General features: G+C 43.8%; 1 protein-coding gene across 18 annotated transcripts in view; it reads right to left on the minus strand.

Moving 5' to 3' along the window:
• The window catches only part of PCMTD2 (protein-L-isoaspartate (D-aspartate) O-methyltransferase domain containing 2), a 56571-nt gene that overhangs the window by 31809 nt on the left and 7158 nt on the right, over positions 1 to 17604 (minus strand). For 14 of the 18 annotated variants that reach the window (XM_081557327.1, XM_081557331.1, XM_081557330.1 and 11 more), the window contains exons 3-5: positions 14795 to 14897; positions 13813 to 13984; positions 10329 to 10452 (exon numbers count right to left, since the gene is read on the minus strand). In XM_081557327.1, coding sequence (XP_081413453.1) covers positions 10329 to 10452; positions 13813 to 13984; positions 14795 to 14897 — 399 coding nt within the window. Of the gene's footprint in view, positions 1 to 5445; positions 8204 to 10328; positions 10453 to 13812; positions 13985 to 14794; positions 14898 to 17604 lie in introns of those variants that run through there. The other 4 variants (XM_081557324.1, XM_081557329.1, XM_081557322.1 and 1 more) reach the window with 1 other exon arrangement.

Below are 17604 nucleotides of genomic sequence, written 5' to 3' on the forward strand. Positions count from 1 at the left end.
AGACCACCGGATTCCAGACCTCCGGCTGCGTGACTGGACCACAGGACTTAACTACAGGCTAAAAATTAACCATCCCTTCAGAGAATTTTTCACTGGCAGGGTATAAGAAAGACCCCATCAGAAAGGGTTCTAATCAAGGGCCAGTCACCCTCTCATTTCCCTCTAATAAATTTCCTTTTCTTCCCTGACTGCCCGGCTCGCTCTTTTTCTCCACACTCGTCTTACATCCTGGTGCCAGGAGGAAAGATCCACTGCACCTGGGTGGTCCCTTCTCACGAGCTCACCTCCAGTGGTCCCCTCCCTTGGACCTTGCCGAGAAACTGAGACAAGCTCCGGGACAGGACTCTCCACTTGCCTTGCTGGACTGACATCCACACACCGGCCCACATTTCATCCATCGGTTACAAGGGTGAGTGAGATCCCATTCTCTCGGATCCTCTCTGTCTCGCCTGTTTCCAAGTCCTAGCGCTAGGCGGGAGGATCCCCACGGCCCTTTGGCCCTTGGCCTTGTGCCCCGTCTGACTTTGAAATAGGGGACACCCGTTTCAAAGCAGATTATTATTACTCTCTGAGAAGGTCCTGAGAACAGGGATGGCTTTTCTCTCAGACCTTTCTCCTCGCTGTCTCTCACCCTGGTCTACACTTCCTATTCAGCTGCAATAGGAAATTCTCAATCCCAGCCCTCAAAATCTACTCCAGGATGCCTTCACCGAAACCTAAAAGCCTTGGGCTTCCAAGGGGAGTTAAGACCAAAAAGACTTATTTACTATTCTAACACTGTCTGGCCACAATACAGACTTGATAATAGGTCCCAATGGCCAGAAAACGGAACTCTCGATTAAAATACTCTAGGGGATCTCGATAACTTCTGCTACCGCAGAGGCATGTGGTCAGAGATCCCTTATGTCCAGGCTTTCTTTGCTCTTTGCTCTCGACCCTCCCTCTGTGAATCCTGTTCTACTTCTCAGATACTCTTAGCCCACTCTGGGCCACATCCTCTTAATACAATGTCTCCCAATCCCTGTTCAGACTTTTCTTCTTCCTTCGACCCTTCCGACCACAGCGCACCCTCTATTGCTCCCAATCCCACCGCAGCCTCTGTAGATCCAGTTCTACAACTTCCACCTTTTGCTCCCTCCTCCCTCCCTCCTTCTCAAGCACAGGCCACAGCTGCTGCAGCTCCCACTCCCCCACCCCACCCCCACCCCCGCCTGTGCTGGAGGCAAGCTCTGAGACCTCAGCTCCACCCTCTACCCCAAGGGTCCCAAGTTTCTACCCTGACCTCCCTAGATCCCCTCCCCATACCAGGTCCCGAACAACTTTAAAGCAGGAAACTTCACAGCAGGACCCCACTCCTTTCCCTGCTCTTCTCCTCCCTTTACGGATGCAGCTGGAGCAGAAGGCATTGTTGGGGTTCATGCCCCATTCTCCCTCATCGACCTATCTCAAATCAAAAAAGCATCTTGGCTCCTTCTCCTCAGATGCCAGATAATTATCTAAAAGAATTCAGGTATCTTACCCAGTCTTACGACTTAACCTGCCATACTTTCCTCCACTCTTCTCCCAGAAGAGAAGGAAAGAGTATGGTAAGCCTCTCAGGCACATGCTGATGAGATACACATGTCCCCAGAGATGATCCCAACTGGGATTAACAGGCAGGGAGACCTGGGCAGGCAGCCTGTAATCACATGGTTGCTTGCTTCATTGTGGACCTTCAAAAGGCAGGACATAAAGCCATCATCTTTGATAAGCTCCAGCTAGTAACTCAAGGACTAGACGAAAATCTGGCACAAATTCTAGCCAGGTTAATGGAAGCCCTACAAAAATATACAAGATTAGACCCCACTTCAGCAGAGGGCACCATTGTCCTTAACACCCATTTTATCTCCCAGTCGTCCCCAGATATCTAACTAAAAAAGGCAGAAGGCGGCCCTCAGACCCTTCAACGAGACCTTTTAAATTTAGCCTTTAAGATTTTCAACAACAGGGCAGAACAGGCAAAGCTAGAGAAGGCCAAATGAGATCAGGCCAAACACCACCTTTTAGCCACTGCTCTACATGGCTCCAAGCTTCCATCAACCAACAAAGACAGGAAGCCACCTGGGCCTTGCTTCAAATGCAGCAAAGAAGGTCACTAGGCCTGCTCATGCCTAAAGCCTAGGCCCCCTCCAGATCCGTGACCCAGCTGTGGCATAAAGGGACATTGGAAAGTCGACTGCCCAAATCCCCCTCTTGAGATCCAGACATCCCCTTCCGGTCTCGACCAGGGTCCTCTGACCCAGCTCTGCCCAGGCTCCTTGGACTTGCCTTACAGACTCTATCAAATTAAAGAATTCTACTCTGAAAGACCTTATTCTGAAAATCTAAAGACAAGCCACAAACTAGGAGAAAAAGATTTGTAAACCACATATCTAATAAAGGATTTGGACTCAAAATAGACAAAGACCTCTAAAACAACCCCATAAAAAATGGGTAAGGATCTGAACAGACTCATGACCAAAACCAAAAGACATATACAGATAGTAAACATCACATAAAAATTAGATAAAAATGTCATAACACTAGGGGATTACAAATTAAGAGATATCACACTACACCAATTTGGACTGCTAAACTCCATATATATGACAATATCAACTGCTGCAACTAAGGAACAACAGGAACTCTCCCTCACTGCTGGTGGGACATATGCACAGCCACTTTGTAACACAGTTGGACAGTTTTCTCCAAAGCTAAACAAGCCTCACTTTGGGATTCAACAAAAGTTCAGTTCAATTCAGTTCAGTTACTCAGTCATGTCCGACTCAGTGCAACCCCATGGACTGCAGCACACAGGCTTCCGTGTCCATCACCAACTCCCGGAGCTTGCTCAAACTCACATCCATCAGGTCGATGATGCCATCCAACCATCTCATCCTCTGTCGTCCCCTTCTCCTCCTGCCTTCAATCATTCCCAGCATCAGGGTCTTTTCCAATGAGTCAGTTCTTCGCATTAGGTGGAGTTTCAGCTTCAGCATCAACCCTTCCAATGAATATTCAGGACTGATTTCCTTTAGGATTGACTGGGTTGATCTCCTTGCAGGAGATCAACAATAGTGCTTCCAGTATTTAGAAAACAGCTTTGAAAATCCATGCCCAAATGCAAACAAGATGGACTTATGCACAGCAGCACTATTTAAAATAGTTAAAAACTTGAAGAAATCAAGATATTCTCCAATAGATGAGTGCATAAGCAAATTGGGGTACGTCAAGGCAAGTAGAATGTAAGTGTTAGTCACTCAGTCGTATCCAACTCTCTGCGATCCCATGGACTGTAGCCCCCCAGTCTCCTCTGTTCATGTAATTATCCAGGCAAGAATACTGGAGTGGGTTGCCATTTCCTTCTCCAGAGAATCTTCCGCACTCAAGGATCAAATCCATGTCTCCTGTATTGCAGGCAGATTCTTTACCACAAAGCAGCCTGTGAAACAGCACTTGGATTATCTCTTTAGTTACAGCATCAAATACATATGGCACTGACTATGTACAAAATCTTCATCTGCTCCAATGCTAAAAATTATTATCCCAATCATGCTCATACTGCTGCAGTATCAGTGAAAAGGAAAAAAAGAGCAATGAGTTTTTCTCCTTTCCTTTCCTGAGCACAAAGAAGATTAAGAGAACAGTGAGCAGGCCTGAACATTCCTAGTTCCTAAAGCTGAATGTGTGTAACTGAGTTTGCTTTTCTGCCCCCTAACTCTGCAGGAGCTACAATTCACATTCTTTCCTTGGATTCTATGCTAAATACATCCCCTATCTGTATTTACCCTTACAACACCCTTCCCCTTGTAGTTACGTATCAGAAAGAAGGCTACCGAGCCACTGAACTGCCAGATTCAGTTACTGGGTTACTGAAGCCAGTTTATGACTGTCTTTGAAAAAAATGCGAGAGGAAGAAATAACGATCCTATCACCTTCGTTTCTCATCACCAACTCCTGACTGTGAGCCCTTGCTTTATATAAGCCCCAGACTCTTCATGGCCGGGTGGGGGCAGAGGCAGGGGGAGCCACCGTTCTTGAGGCACGAGCCTATTGTGGTCCCCTTTCTGCCAGCTGAGAATTAAAGCCTCCTTTTTATTTCCTCCAAACTCTGTCTCGGCTTCAGTGGGGAGAGAAGGCCAAGAATTTGGCCAACAACAATACCACTAACCTGATTCTCAAAAATCACATAATCTGGATTAACACCACCACTCACAGCCTACTAAGTAGTTTCACAAGCCTACTCCTGCTTAAACAATTCAATGATAACAAAGTTCCAAAAGGAAAGCTGAGGTTCTGGGCTTTGGCTTGAGACAGGTGCTGGCTTGGGGAAAACAGCAGATTCCGTATCACTGACAGCCTACGGCACAGCCGTGGGACGCGAAGGCCAAGGAAGGAGGGTTGACTGACAGTCAGGAGCTGCAACCACCTGTTTAATGCCCTTGCGGTCCTCCTATGACAGCAAGAAGCCCTTCACTTGCAAAAGGCACAGACCTCACTCATGTCCCTGGTGGTGGGGGCGCAGGAGTCACACCTGCCCCCTGGCTGCATTCCTCACCCAGCCCCCAAGAACAATATTGCTCATTTATCCAGTCTCCTCCCTTCTTTACAAAGAGCAGAGACTACATGCTACAGTGGTAAGGAAATTCTTGCTCAGTGACGCAGTGGGAGGCTCAAAGGTTACTCCATTTCATGGAATCCAGGATTGGCAGCTCTCAGAGCCCACATGGGTGTATGTGGCTCCCCGAGACCAGGCAACCGCAGTATGAACCTCCCCTGGAGAGGCCCAGTTGCTCCCATATCTTTGAGTCTTAATGAGTGTCAAAAGTCTGTGACCACTGGGAGGCCAAAGGATTGCAGGGCCACAGAGTGCTGGATGGTTGATATGAAGAGGGACACACAGATGTTTAGAGTATTAATGTCTTTCTTGGCAGCCCACAAGGCTGTGAGGGGAGGCCCTCTTCTCAACCACGAAGACGCTGGTAACTGGAACATACTGGACCACAACCCTCGGACCCCGACCTTAAATCTGGACCATGGCCCTGGCCTGACCCCCAACCAAGCCTACACCAAAACTCTACCCTCACCCCTATGGCCCTGTAAGATATGCTGCCATTATCCAATTATCTTTTATTTAACATTTTCACGATACGGGAAAATCGTACCAAAAAACTAACCAGACACTCTACAGACACCTATGTTCACATAGTCTGACTTTGTCTATTCCAACTTCCTGTGTTTAATTATAAATCAGGCCCCCCCAGGTGTGCTAAAATGGTACAGAATTCAGCAATAATATAGTGAAAGAAAACACATGATCCTAACTTTTTAAAACTTACTTTAAAAGATTTTTTGGAAAAAAAAAAAAAAGTAGCCAAGAATTTTAATTCCACACAGGAAACAAAAACAATTCCAAGAAGGCTAAAGTGTCTTAACTACCTTTATTGGAATCTTTTGAATATCAGTTCATTAAAGTCTTTGTTTCCTATTTCTTGCATTAATCCCCTGAAAGCTCCAGACTGGCAAAAATATTAAGTACACAGCTGATTTCTATATGACATACTTAATATTTATAAATTTATTATTTGTTTTGCACATGTCTATGGCTTTACTACTTTCAAGACAAAAGTCACATATAAAAATACAGACTACTCAAAACATACAAGTCAGCCAATGTCTATGGTTTACAATGCAGACCTTGCAGACAACACAGACTATATATAATTCATCTGTTTTTGAAAACAGAAAACAGTGTCTCATACTGAACTCTAGAGAAAGGTGCTGATACATGGGGAAGCTCACTGATGACTCTTCTTTATGTTTATAATATAGATCAACACCAAATTATTTCACATATACTCAGTATCTATCTATCTGTCTATATATATATATTTTTTTAACCAAATTCTGGTGTAAAAGTCACAAACCAACATGTAGATACAAAATGTTAGGAAAGGTTTAACATATATAGGGGAAAATAATGTCTTACGCATTGTAAAGAGTTTTTACGATCCAGCATAAAGGCAAATGTGGTTGAAAAAATAGGGAAATCCATACACAATGATAGAAAAAAATTCAGTCAAGCCACCTAATAACAACAGATTTCAGATATCACTTATTTAACATTATGTCCAAAAATGTCCATGTGCTGCAGAGGTCTCTACAAATCAATTAGAATAACATCAACAAGATCCGCAAACAGAAGCCTTAGCAAGTAAACATGACTCATGCTTCTGTCTCTGAGAGAAAGAGGCTTGACTTCCAGTGAAAGGCAGGTAAGCACAGCAATGAAGAAACCTTCTTTACAACAGCTTAATTGTACCAATTTAGGGCACTGTACAATCTCCCCAGCTATGCGTGCACACAGTATTCTATGATAAAAATGATTCAATTTTTAAAAAAAGCATAAATGAAAAAAAAAAAAGAACTCAGTGAAGCTAGTGAAACCACAAAGGCATTGAACTCCGGCAACATTTGAGAAGCTAAGGGATAAAATTAATCGTAAAATCTGATGATCAATCTTCCATCAGCATTCTGATTTTGGATTTACTGTTAATATTACACTAGTCTTTGGATAAAATTGAAAACTCTGACAAGAACCAATGTTTTGGAAGAAGCAGTGTCACCTGTAATTATCCTGCCACCTGACCAACAGGACGGCCTCTGCTTCAAGACCCAGGACGTGATAAGACAGGAAGCTCTCAACACACAGGCCTGGATAAGATGGACTGCACAAATGGCTGTTGAGAGAAACCACTCCACTGCAACAGAGCTACTGATCATTTATGTTTGTTCTTAAAAAAAATTACAAAACTAACCAATCTTTTTCTCAAAAATTATAAAAGATAAAAATCTATGAGTCAGTACTGTAATGTGATTACAGAAAAATAAGCAACAGAAGAAAAATTCACGGGCTGTCCACATCATCCCCCATCCACTTCCTGTAGCCAGTACCTTCCACATGCTCTGAGGACGGAACCTCAGAAACTGTCACCTCAAAGCTGATTCAATGATCATCTCTGTCACTGCAGCACAAGCAATGTAGCTTCTTTCTTACACACGACACTGGTTTCCTTCTTCAGGATTTTCTTTGATGGTATTACTCAGCGCCGGTTCTTTTAAAGGTAACAAAGGTGTCACAAAAAATTCCTTGGAAATCTTCTGCAATTCCATAAAGACAATTGGCAATTTCATACTTTCATTCCTCCCCCCATCACAAATTTTCTTTTTCTAAATTACAAGTGACAACTCACATACGATTTCGTTAATTTATTTAAAATAAGGGAGGGCTTTTCAGTGTCTCCCCACTCCCGATAACTGATTTAGTGAAACTTTCACTCAGTTTCACTTATTATTATTAGTGAAACTCAGTGCCAGTAATTAAAAGGTTGATACTATAAAATTCAAACTTGGGCATAGGCGTGTCCCACTCAGAAAAGATTTTATACAGTTAAAAACTTGTGCTTTCTGTCTCATATTTCATAAGCAACACAGGTTAATTTCAACTTCAGTTTTCCTTTCTGATGCACTGTATCTCGTGTAAGGAACAGTCTCCCAGCCGCCTCCACAGACAGACCTCAGTGATTCCTGAGAACGGGAAGTCAGTGCCTCCTCCAGGGGACTCTCGCCCTTTTGAGAAAACATTCTTAACTTGTGGACTGTGTTCACCGAAATCAGACTGAGGGAGGAGCGCTCCAGAGGACTGTCAAGGACAGACGAGATGCAGAGAGGAGCCCCTCCTTCCCCAGTGCACCTGCTCCGATGGCCCTCCAGGCAGACTGGGTCTCCTCCCCTGAACCACAGACCTACTTTTCTCTGTAATAAAGCAGGTAGTACTTCAGGGGATCTGGCAGAGGGAGGCTCAGGACCTTCTCACGCAGGAAGTTCACCGGGGGCTCGGGCTTGGTGTCCGGCGGTGTGGTCACCTCTTCTTCCCGCCGCTCCTCCTCCAGGTCTCCAGAGCTGTTGTCATCAGAGGGGTTGGAGATCCGACTGGCAAAGACCTCCTTGTCCAAAAAAACAATCGTTTCCATTCGGCGGCGGCGAACTCTCCTTCGTTTAAACCTGGGAGTGTTCTTCAGTCCATTTCCGTTTTTGTTCACCGCTTCCTGGTGAATCACCTTCTTAATGGTGCCCCGGATGGCGATGCGCGCCAGGTCCTGGAGGCTGCGAACCGCCAGGGGTGCTGCGTGCAAAGAACAAGACTCAGCCTCACCTTCATAACATCATAAGGTCTAGACATCTGAGAAAATTCTAACCTCATTTTCATTCACTGGCATATTTACAAACACATGACAAGAACAGGAGAGGGTTGGAGGCAAATGTTAACTATGCTCTAATTTGCAGTCATATGGTATTTTTCAAAACATATTTTCAACTAAACTGACCCTTAAATCAGGTAAGAAAAGGAAGCAGCACTGCTCGGATAATCAATCAGTGGAAGAATCAGAACCAGGGTTATAGGGTTTGGTCCTTTGGCATCTGGCTTCATTTCTCTATTTGCTGTGTTCACTGATGCGTTCTCTCATCCAGCAGAAATACAGTGACCATGGGGCTCCAGCATTCTTTTATCTATTTTAATATTTTCACAGTATTTCAGAAATTTAAGTATTTGTTCCTTTTTTATTAAAGTAGAGAACAAGCAGTTCCAAAACATTTTTAGGAACAAAATTCCCAAAGCACATCAAAGAAAAATAAAACCTGGTAATTAAATTACATGGCAATATAAGGGTTTTTCTGAGGGGAAGAGAATTACTAGGGATCATGTTTTAAATACATTAAACTGAAAATGAGCTTCACTTTCTACCCTCCGAACCTAACTTCTCCAAAAAATAATAACCCACATTATAGAGAGGGCTCCTCTGTTGCCTGCACTATCTCTTACTCAAACCACAGAGGCCCTCACAGAATTGGCTCTGCACTCGCTGCCCCACAGGGGCCCCAGGCTCCTTTGTCAGGACACGGGAGGGGCCCTGGCACTCACCTGCTCCTAGACACCCCACCACAGCATCCTGCTCCAATGCCATTCAGCGTTCCTCCTGCTGTGACCCCCCAGGATGCCTTCTCAGACCTCCCGATGGCCAGCTCTGGCCTCCAGCTCACCCCAACATACCACTGGTGGAAGCCACCTCTTCCCCCTGGACCCAGTCTCTCCTGCTGCCTCTTCCTCTTCCACCCAGCCTGGCGTGTTCCCTAAAGAAGTTCCCCTCTGCTTATGCCTACTGATCCCTGGTTTGACATCCAGCCCATGGCCTCAGGTAACACAGAGCAGCCAAAGGCTCCCTGGGTTCCAATACAGGCCTGACTGGGGTCAGAGCCTCCCATACACCCACCTTCACCACATGCCAGCCAGCTTTGACTCCCACATCCTTCCTCAGAAAGGCCCTGCGTGCCTCCTGAGTCCCTGACACTACAGAGCCCAGCGTCTTAGCTTTGGCCTTTATCTCCTACCTGGAAAATCCCAAGGGTCTCCCGACTGGCTCCTGCCCGCAGTCTGATCACCTGCCCATCCATCTGAGAGCTGACCCTCATCAACATGACTCTACTAGTCTAGGAACCTCTGGCCCAGGAGATAAAGTTACAAATAACTGGAATGTTCTCTTCAGGAGCCCTAAATAGCATCATAGTTGTTCACTGGGCTACATTTGCTTTGAAGCCCTGGCCTTAAAACCTGCATCTCTGGGTCCCCTCCACCCCATCATGATCCTGTCCAAGCGTGACCAAGACACTGGTCTTGGTCCTGAGCCCTCACCTTCCAAAACTCTGCAGAGGCTCTGGACAGCAGTGTCCTCCCCATTGCAGGTCACATCTGCCTACTTGTTCTGAAGGCATTTTCAAGGAAGCAAGCACTCGATAAAGTCATTTTCCCCTAACCACCAGGGAGTCCAGAGGTGCCACATCTTCTATTTAAAATACAGGACAGGCTCCACCACCTACATGATAAAGTCAGGTCTAAGCACCTGCCCAGCCAGTGCTTCCCACAACCTGACTGTGCACATCGGGTCCTCCAGCTGACAGTCACCTGCCTCGGCTCATGCTTCTCTTCCATTTTTCCTCTTTCTAGGGAGTTTCTTTTCATCCTTGAATACTAAGCACAAACGACCTAAAATAACTCAAAATAAGCTAAAAACCAATTATAATTTTTAAATGATTTCAAGTGATTTTTTTAAAAATCACTTGTAAAACTTTAAGGCTTCGGTGAGTAGAAAAATGCTCTTTAATATTAAAAGGTTCCTGACGAATTTTGTTTCCCTTCAAATTCTAGAAAGAGTAAAAAGATTTAAAAGGTAAGTAAGAATCTCTGCACTCACGTAACTGGACGAGCCTCGACTTCCCGGACTCGGACTGGCAGGGCTGGATCAGCGGAGCAAAGGAGACAGCCAGAATCTTCTTGGTTTCCCAAGCAGAAGGGCCAGTGCGTGTTATCTTAGTCAGCTGTCCCAGAGGTTAAAATGAGAATATTCCAAAGACTTGACTACTGGTAGTTTATATTTAAATATAATCATTCTATACACAATCTAAAAAAGCAGACACTAAAGATGAAAACACAACACAGGCCTCTGGCATGATGTGACCAGAACGACACCTAATTTAGTGACATTCTTGCAAAAGTACTTCAGTTCCTAGTACAGAAGTTAAGGAAACAATGAGAGAAGGAATGTGGGGATTCTGATAAGACAAGCTTCTTATAGACTCTCCAAAGAAGTCACTGTTGTAGGGGAAACGTAAGGAGACCAGGGTGATCCTAAAGTAAAAGTCATTAAAGACACAACCACCTGCAACCTTCAGCCTAGACTGAGTCCTGGCTGTTGTTCTGGGGAATGGGAACTACAAGAAGAGACCATCTTGCCCCCACCGAACAGCAGCTACCATCACAAATCAGTGCTGCTTCCTCAAAGGTGAGTGGGCCACCCTGGATGTGGGTACACCACCCTGGATGTGGGTACCTGGCCTCACTCTCAGAGGTGCACATCGATGTGTCTAAAGGGCTTCCAGGGATGCAGCCCCCGTGGGACACAGGGTTGCCTGGCTGACACGCTGCAGTGTAGGTCAGCCAGATGGATCTTGTGAACCACAGTACAAGGAGCACCACGAGAACTTGACTGAACAACACAGTCACGCATGTGCTCCGTGACTGTGCCAGGTTCTGAATGGCCGAACAGTTCACAGTAGGATTTCTGGTCAGCTTTGACAAGCCACGATGATTGCGCTCTCATCTAAAAATATCTAAGCTAGCAAATCCTCTAAAAACTAAGACTCTGTGTCCTGGATCTCAGAACTAAAAGAACTAAGTACCCATGTACCAGACAAACATCAACTTACCACATTCCTATATAGCAGCAAAATTTTTTTTTCAAAAAACTTTTAAAAGGAGAACTGCTAGTTATAATGAACATGAACTATTTGAATATAATCAGTAAACTATGTGTAAACCTGTAAACAAAACTATAAATCCCTATTTCATGTTGGAGTATTCATCTGCATGAATACTGAAAAGATGTCTTCAATCCCTCATTCATCTAGATGTTAACACAATGTATTTCTGCAACACAACACAGACTTCTAAACTCATTTGTATAAGTGAATACGTATTTAAAACAATACTCTGAGAAAGAACAGCAAACACAGGGACATCTGGCCCTGTCCTGCAAACTACTGAAACAGCAATAACAACCGGCTTCTGGCAACCTGCCTCTGAAATGGCCAAGGTTAAACAGCCTCTGGTCAGGCACTCCTGCAGGAGGTCACAAATTCAAACAAAACCAAGGTAACGTCCACGGTCTGCGCAGGCTCTTCACAGTAGCACTGTTTCTAACAGTGAAAGGCTAGAAAAAATTCAAATGCCTATCTGAAACAGTCACAGCCTTATACACCCCTATCCGAAACAGCCAAAGCCTTATACAGCCCCATCCGAAACAGCCACAGCCTTATACAGCCCTATCCGAAACAGCCACAGCCTTATACACCCCTATTCGAAACAGCCACAGCCTTATACACCTCTATCCGAAATAGCCACAGCCTTATACGCCCCGATCTGAAACAGCCACAGCCTTATATACCCCCATCCGGAACAGCCACAGCCTTATATACACCTATCTGAAACAGCCACATTCTTATACACCAACAAAAATTTTAATAAACAACACAGGGATAAAAAAGAATTTCTAGCTATAATGAACATCACTTTTTTAAAAAATAAATGATGCATAAAACTTAAAATTATCAACTCTCATATGTATGAATGGGTGGGTGGAGTATAAAATAGTGTTTACCCTCACTGAAAATTTTTTAGCTTCTACTTTTTTAACGAAAGATAAACCAAAAACCAAGTCACCTACAGGTGAAGGGAGCAGAGAAGAGGGGACATACACAGAATAAAATTCTGAGTATTCCTTGCTTAGACTTTGGAATCTTGTAACTATTTTACAAAGTTGTGATCCCCAAAATGGCAACCTCTCAAAACTGAAAGAAAAGAAAACAAATGAGCAGTTTTGGGGGGATGGTGCCCTAACTTCACACAGAGGTATAATTCTCAGTAACTTTAAACATAGTAATTTGAACATCTCTAGTGGAATATAAGGACAATACAGTGGGGTCCCCAAGCCACTCCCTGACAAAACAAGAAAAATCCTGCACTAGTTTCAGAAATCAGATTGCTGCTGATGACACCATGCATTGCAGATAAACAGTAACCCAGGTGATTGGGGATGAGGACTTTCAGTTTGAGAAAAAAGTACTACTGATATAACACTAAAATGTGAGGGAAAAAAATCCTGGTCCTGATCTTGATTTGGAAGTACTGATATGAATTTATGGTGTCTTTTCTCTCCAAAACATCAAACCAAAAAAAAAAATGTGTGTGTGTTGGGGCAGTGGGTGGCGGTTGACTCCCAAGCATTAGTGGTCCATCAGAAAAATCAACACGGATCCACGATCACCGTGGAGATCCCAACTGTGGTGTCTAAACACCAATTCCCACCAAACTGAAAATGAACAAGGATTATTCATTTTCAGAAAGAGCTAATTCAAAGTTGGTGGTTAAAAAAAAAAAAAAAAAAAAAAGTACACAAAGTTAAGTCTGGAACGTCTTCTTACCAGAAATTAACAAAACTATCAAACATTCTTGAGGCTGCAGAGCCCAAGAGCCAATGTGGAGAGGCAGCCATGGCTAAAGTGAGACAGTCTGAGCTCTGCTAAGGGTCACACAGTGATTAAAATACTAAGTATGCTTTTGCATGAATTCATTTTGCTAAAAAAAATCAAGCAAAACCTCACTGGTCACTACTTTTGGCAGAAGCTAGAAAACCAATTATTGAGAAAAACTGATAAACAAAGGTTAAGAATCAGAATTTATCCTGCTTTTATAAAGTATACCTCAGGGTAAACAAATAACTAATGAGGGTGTTTCTCTCCACCTGTGTATTCTGGCTACTAAATGAAGAGAAATGACAGAATGAGGAGGTATCATTCTACGGCCCTTAACGAAACAATGGATCAGGGCCACTCACACTGCCGGCATCAGAAAGAAAGAACAGGCGAGATCTTAAATAAGGAAGGACTCTGTAACTGCTGCCAAGTATTCACGTGTCCTTTCTCCTCCAAAACAAATCAAATCAGAACCTAGGCAAGTCCTAAGGACCCGCCCCACCTTGGCCGTCTCTCTAGCCTGTTTCCTCATCTGTAAGACGAAGGGATTTGTAACAAGAGTTACAAGGGAAATGCCTGTCAACTCCCCAGAACAGACCTCAGCAGACAGCTGAGTGCACAAAACCGCCAGTTACAAGAGGACCTGACCTTCTCTTCCAGTGGCATGACCAGGATGCCCCCAACCTTGAGGAGACTCTTCATGTACTCCTCGTGTTCCTTCTGCACGCCTGCCCCACAGTACACCCGGTCATACTGAGAACAATCCGGAGAAATCTCCAGGCAATTGCCAGTAACAAAGGAGGGTTCACAGAAGTCAAACCTGAAAGCAAAAGATGTTTTCCACAACTAAATATATCACATTATAACAAGTCTATATAGTAAATCTATGTTAAACATAGGTTATGTTTTCCCTGTACAATCCCACAGCGACATAATAAAATTAACAGTCAGAAGCTGGGATATCAGACTTCTGAAAGAATTACGTGAGTAATAAACAGAACTCTAGAAATTTCAAAGGAAATATTATGAAAGTCAGTATCATAAACACAATCCAAGCTTAAGTCACCCAAGCTCCAAGCATATCACTATCTTTGCTGTTATGATTATATTATCTTACATCTTCATTATCATTTACTATCCTCTCTTGCTTCATATCTTATTCAAGATCTACTAACAGAGTAAAAAGAGAAAAAAATATACTTGCTTTTTCTAAAAATTTTAATCCCTAAAGTAAAAACTTAAATGCCTTGTTTTAAAATGGCAAGAGTTAGTTACATGGTAAGTTTAAAGACAAGTGCAACAATTCCATTTCAGAAACAAGTACATAATAAAATGCTGCCTCTGTTGGAAACATGAAAATTAAGAAAAAATGAACATTCTATTTCCTTCTCTTACACTAGTGATAAATTACCTTTATTTAGGTATCATAATTAAAAAAAAAACTTAAGGTCCTTAAAAACACAAAATATTTTTAAAATAACTAGAACATATACACACATATCACTGACTCACCTGCCACAGTTTAATCACAATTGCCAGAACATGAACAGTAATAAACTGATTTCTTTCCACTTAATCCAAAGTTTAAGTTGTAACTGACACCCAGACCCATGGACAGTTTTGGTCTTACTTGTCAAAGCTGTCGCTTGTCCTGATGAAGAAGTCCAGCTTCTGCTTTGCATACTCTGTCACATCTGAATGGAGTTCTACCCCGTGGTTCACTCCAAAAGGGCCTAAAAGGTTTCAGAATAAGAAAACATATAAAAACAAGACAAGAACCCCTACCCTTTATTTCTATTTCATCGACTGCAACACATTTGACTGGACATGTATAATTACAGAAATTCACATTTATTGGGCCGAAATCACCCAACCCAACCTTTAAATATGCAGACTAGCCTCTGCTCACCACATCAACAATGCTTCTTACATGGCACTACCAACTCACAGCTTCCTAAAGCCTTGACCATCCTGTCCTCAAACTTTTAAAGAATTATCTGAAAATGTAAAACAGCCAAGGTCTGAAACCAAGAGTTACAGGTGCCACTAAACCAGTCGATCCTAAAGGAAATCAATCCTGAATATTCACTAGAAGGACTGATGCTGAAGCTGAAACTACAATACTGTGGCCACCTGACACAAAGTCAACTCACTGGAAAAGACCCTGACGCTGGGAAAGACTGAAGGCTGGAGGAGAAGGGGACGACAGAGGATGAGATGGTTGGATGGCATCACCAACTCAACGGATATGAGTTTGAGTAAACTCCAGGAGATAGTGAAGGACACAGAAGCCTGGCGTGCTGCAGTCCATGGGGTCACACAGAGTCGAACACAACTTAGCGAATGAACAACAACAATGAATTAAAGAAGAAATGTGTATTTGCAAATGAAAGTGGACACAGGCCTTTTTTCCAACAAATGTCTCCCCAAACACTCAGATGTGGTATTTAATCCTCACAAAATAGTTTTAATCATCATCAAAATAAAACTGTTATTCCAAAGTCACCATGAAATATTTTTTAATCAAAAGAAATTTATCAGGGACCTCCCTGGTGGTCCAGGGGCTAAGACTCAACATTCCCAATGCAAGGAGCCGAGTTCCATCCCTATTCAGGAAACTAGATCCCACACACCGCAACTAACACAGCCAAATAAATGAAACAATGAAAGAAAAGAAAGAAATTTATCAATAACTGGAACTAAAGCTATGAGAAAACTCAGAAGCCCACTTAATGATAAAAGTGCTTCCTCCACATACAAATGCCTCTGGGTTAAATCTCAGTGAGAACTACTGACACAAAACAGCTTCATTGAAGCTCTGGGTTTTAAGAATCCATTTGTATGAAGGTCAAAACAGGCAACACTCTCACCTGTATGATGGAGGTGAGTACACTTCCCCCTGGAGGGGGTGGGGTCCTACTATTGGAGGAGTGGCCATGGGAACCTCTGGGGCACAGATTCTACTCTGCATCTTGTTCTGGGTGGTACTTACATGGAGGAGGATGTAAAAAGTCACCAAGATTCATACTTCATACTAAATTCACACATGCTTTATGCAACTTTGTCAAGTTACTATGGATAAGTTATACCTTGATTTTTAAAAAATCTGCATGAGAAAATGAACATGGCATGTAGGGCTTTATTTAGAAGACATACATATAAAGTCATTGTGTAACACTCAGCCCTACATCCAACAGAAATACGGGTAAATGCAGCCATCTGCGCACCGCACACACTTCTCTGCTGCCACTGTTCACCTGGTCCCTTCCCGGTGCAGCAGCTCCCCCAGGGGCAGGCTCCCCCACCCCCCCACGTCCTGGACGACTCACCCACTCTCCTTTCTCAACGCCTCCCACACAGAGCGGCTGCTAAAACCGCCTCTCATCAAAACACAGCCTACTTGAGAAGTCACATCTCCAGTGTTTATGACACCACATCCACAATACTTCCTGTCCAATCCCACTGCTCTCTTGGTCACTTGCCAGAGACCAAGAAAACATGCATTTACTTCCCCTTCATCAAATTCTCATTAGCCCCTCAGCTCTGTTAAGACTCTTACTGAGGACAAGAAGCTTCACACCAAACAAAGTAATGACACACATCCCCTGACCCACTCCAATAAAAAGATGACTGAAAGGGGAGGAAGTACGGGACGGGTCAGAATGGTGGTACCAAGGACACAACACTGAAACTGGTCCCACAAGGGCCTCCAGACAGAGCAGCTCCCACGTCACACAATGTCAAGTTAAGCTCACAAGTGCTGTATCTCCCCCCTGACCCCCGCCGTCCTGCCAACTGGAACCTCGAGAAAGGAGCACCCTCAGCAAGGCGAGGAGTCACAACATAAGCACAGCAAAGTGGCAGAAAGGCAGCAGGGCAGAGAGGGCAGGGACCCCAAGTCACCGTAAGTCAGATGAAAGACTTCAGGCACTGGGAGACCAGCAAAGTCTTCACCTCAGCAGTGAGCAGCATGAAGCTGAATAAGCCACAGAGGGAGGCCTACGACACACAGCAACCGGGCAGTGAAAACGGTCCATTGCCTGTATCCTTCTCCCTGCAGATCCGAGACTCTACCCATGAAATCAGACTCTCAAGTTACCGTCTTCAAATACATCAAAGCAGTTCACAGTGTCCATTACAACCAAAAACACAGCTTTCCTTCCTTCAGAACTCTCCTCCCTGACATCCAGCAAAACCCCCAGGAAAGAGAAAGTGGGGGCTCAGAGAAGACAAGCAACAACATCCATCCTGAGCTGTTTCTTTATGACTTCTAGAGAATGTCAAATGCACCAGGTCAGTTGAAGATGACTTTAAGTCATCTTTTCCTAAGCATTTAATAACATTTCCAATCTAATCAGTTTGACAACCCTCCCCCTCCCCCCAAATACCACCTTATCCTTAGCTCCTCCAATTTTCAGCTCCAACAGCAGGAATTACAAT

This window comes from Giraffa tippelskirchi, chromosome 13, assembly GCF_054371585.1.
Source record: "Giraffa tippelskirchi isolate mGirTip1 chromosome 13, T2T-mGirTip1v1.2.pri, whole genome shotgun sequence".
Classification (NCBI taxonomy): domain Eukaryota; kingdom Metazoa; phylum Chordata; class Mammalia; order Artiodactyla; family Giraffidae; genus Giraffa; species Giraffa tippelskirchi.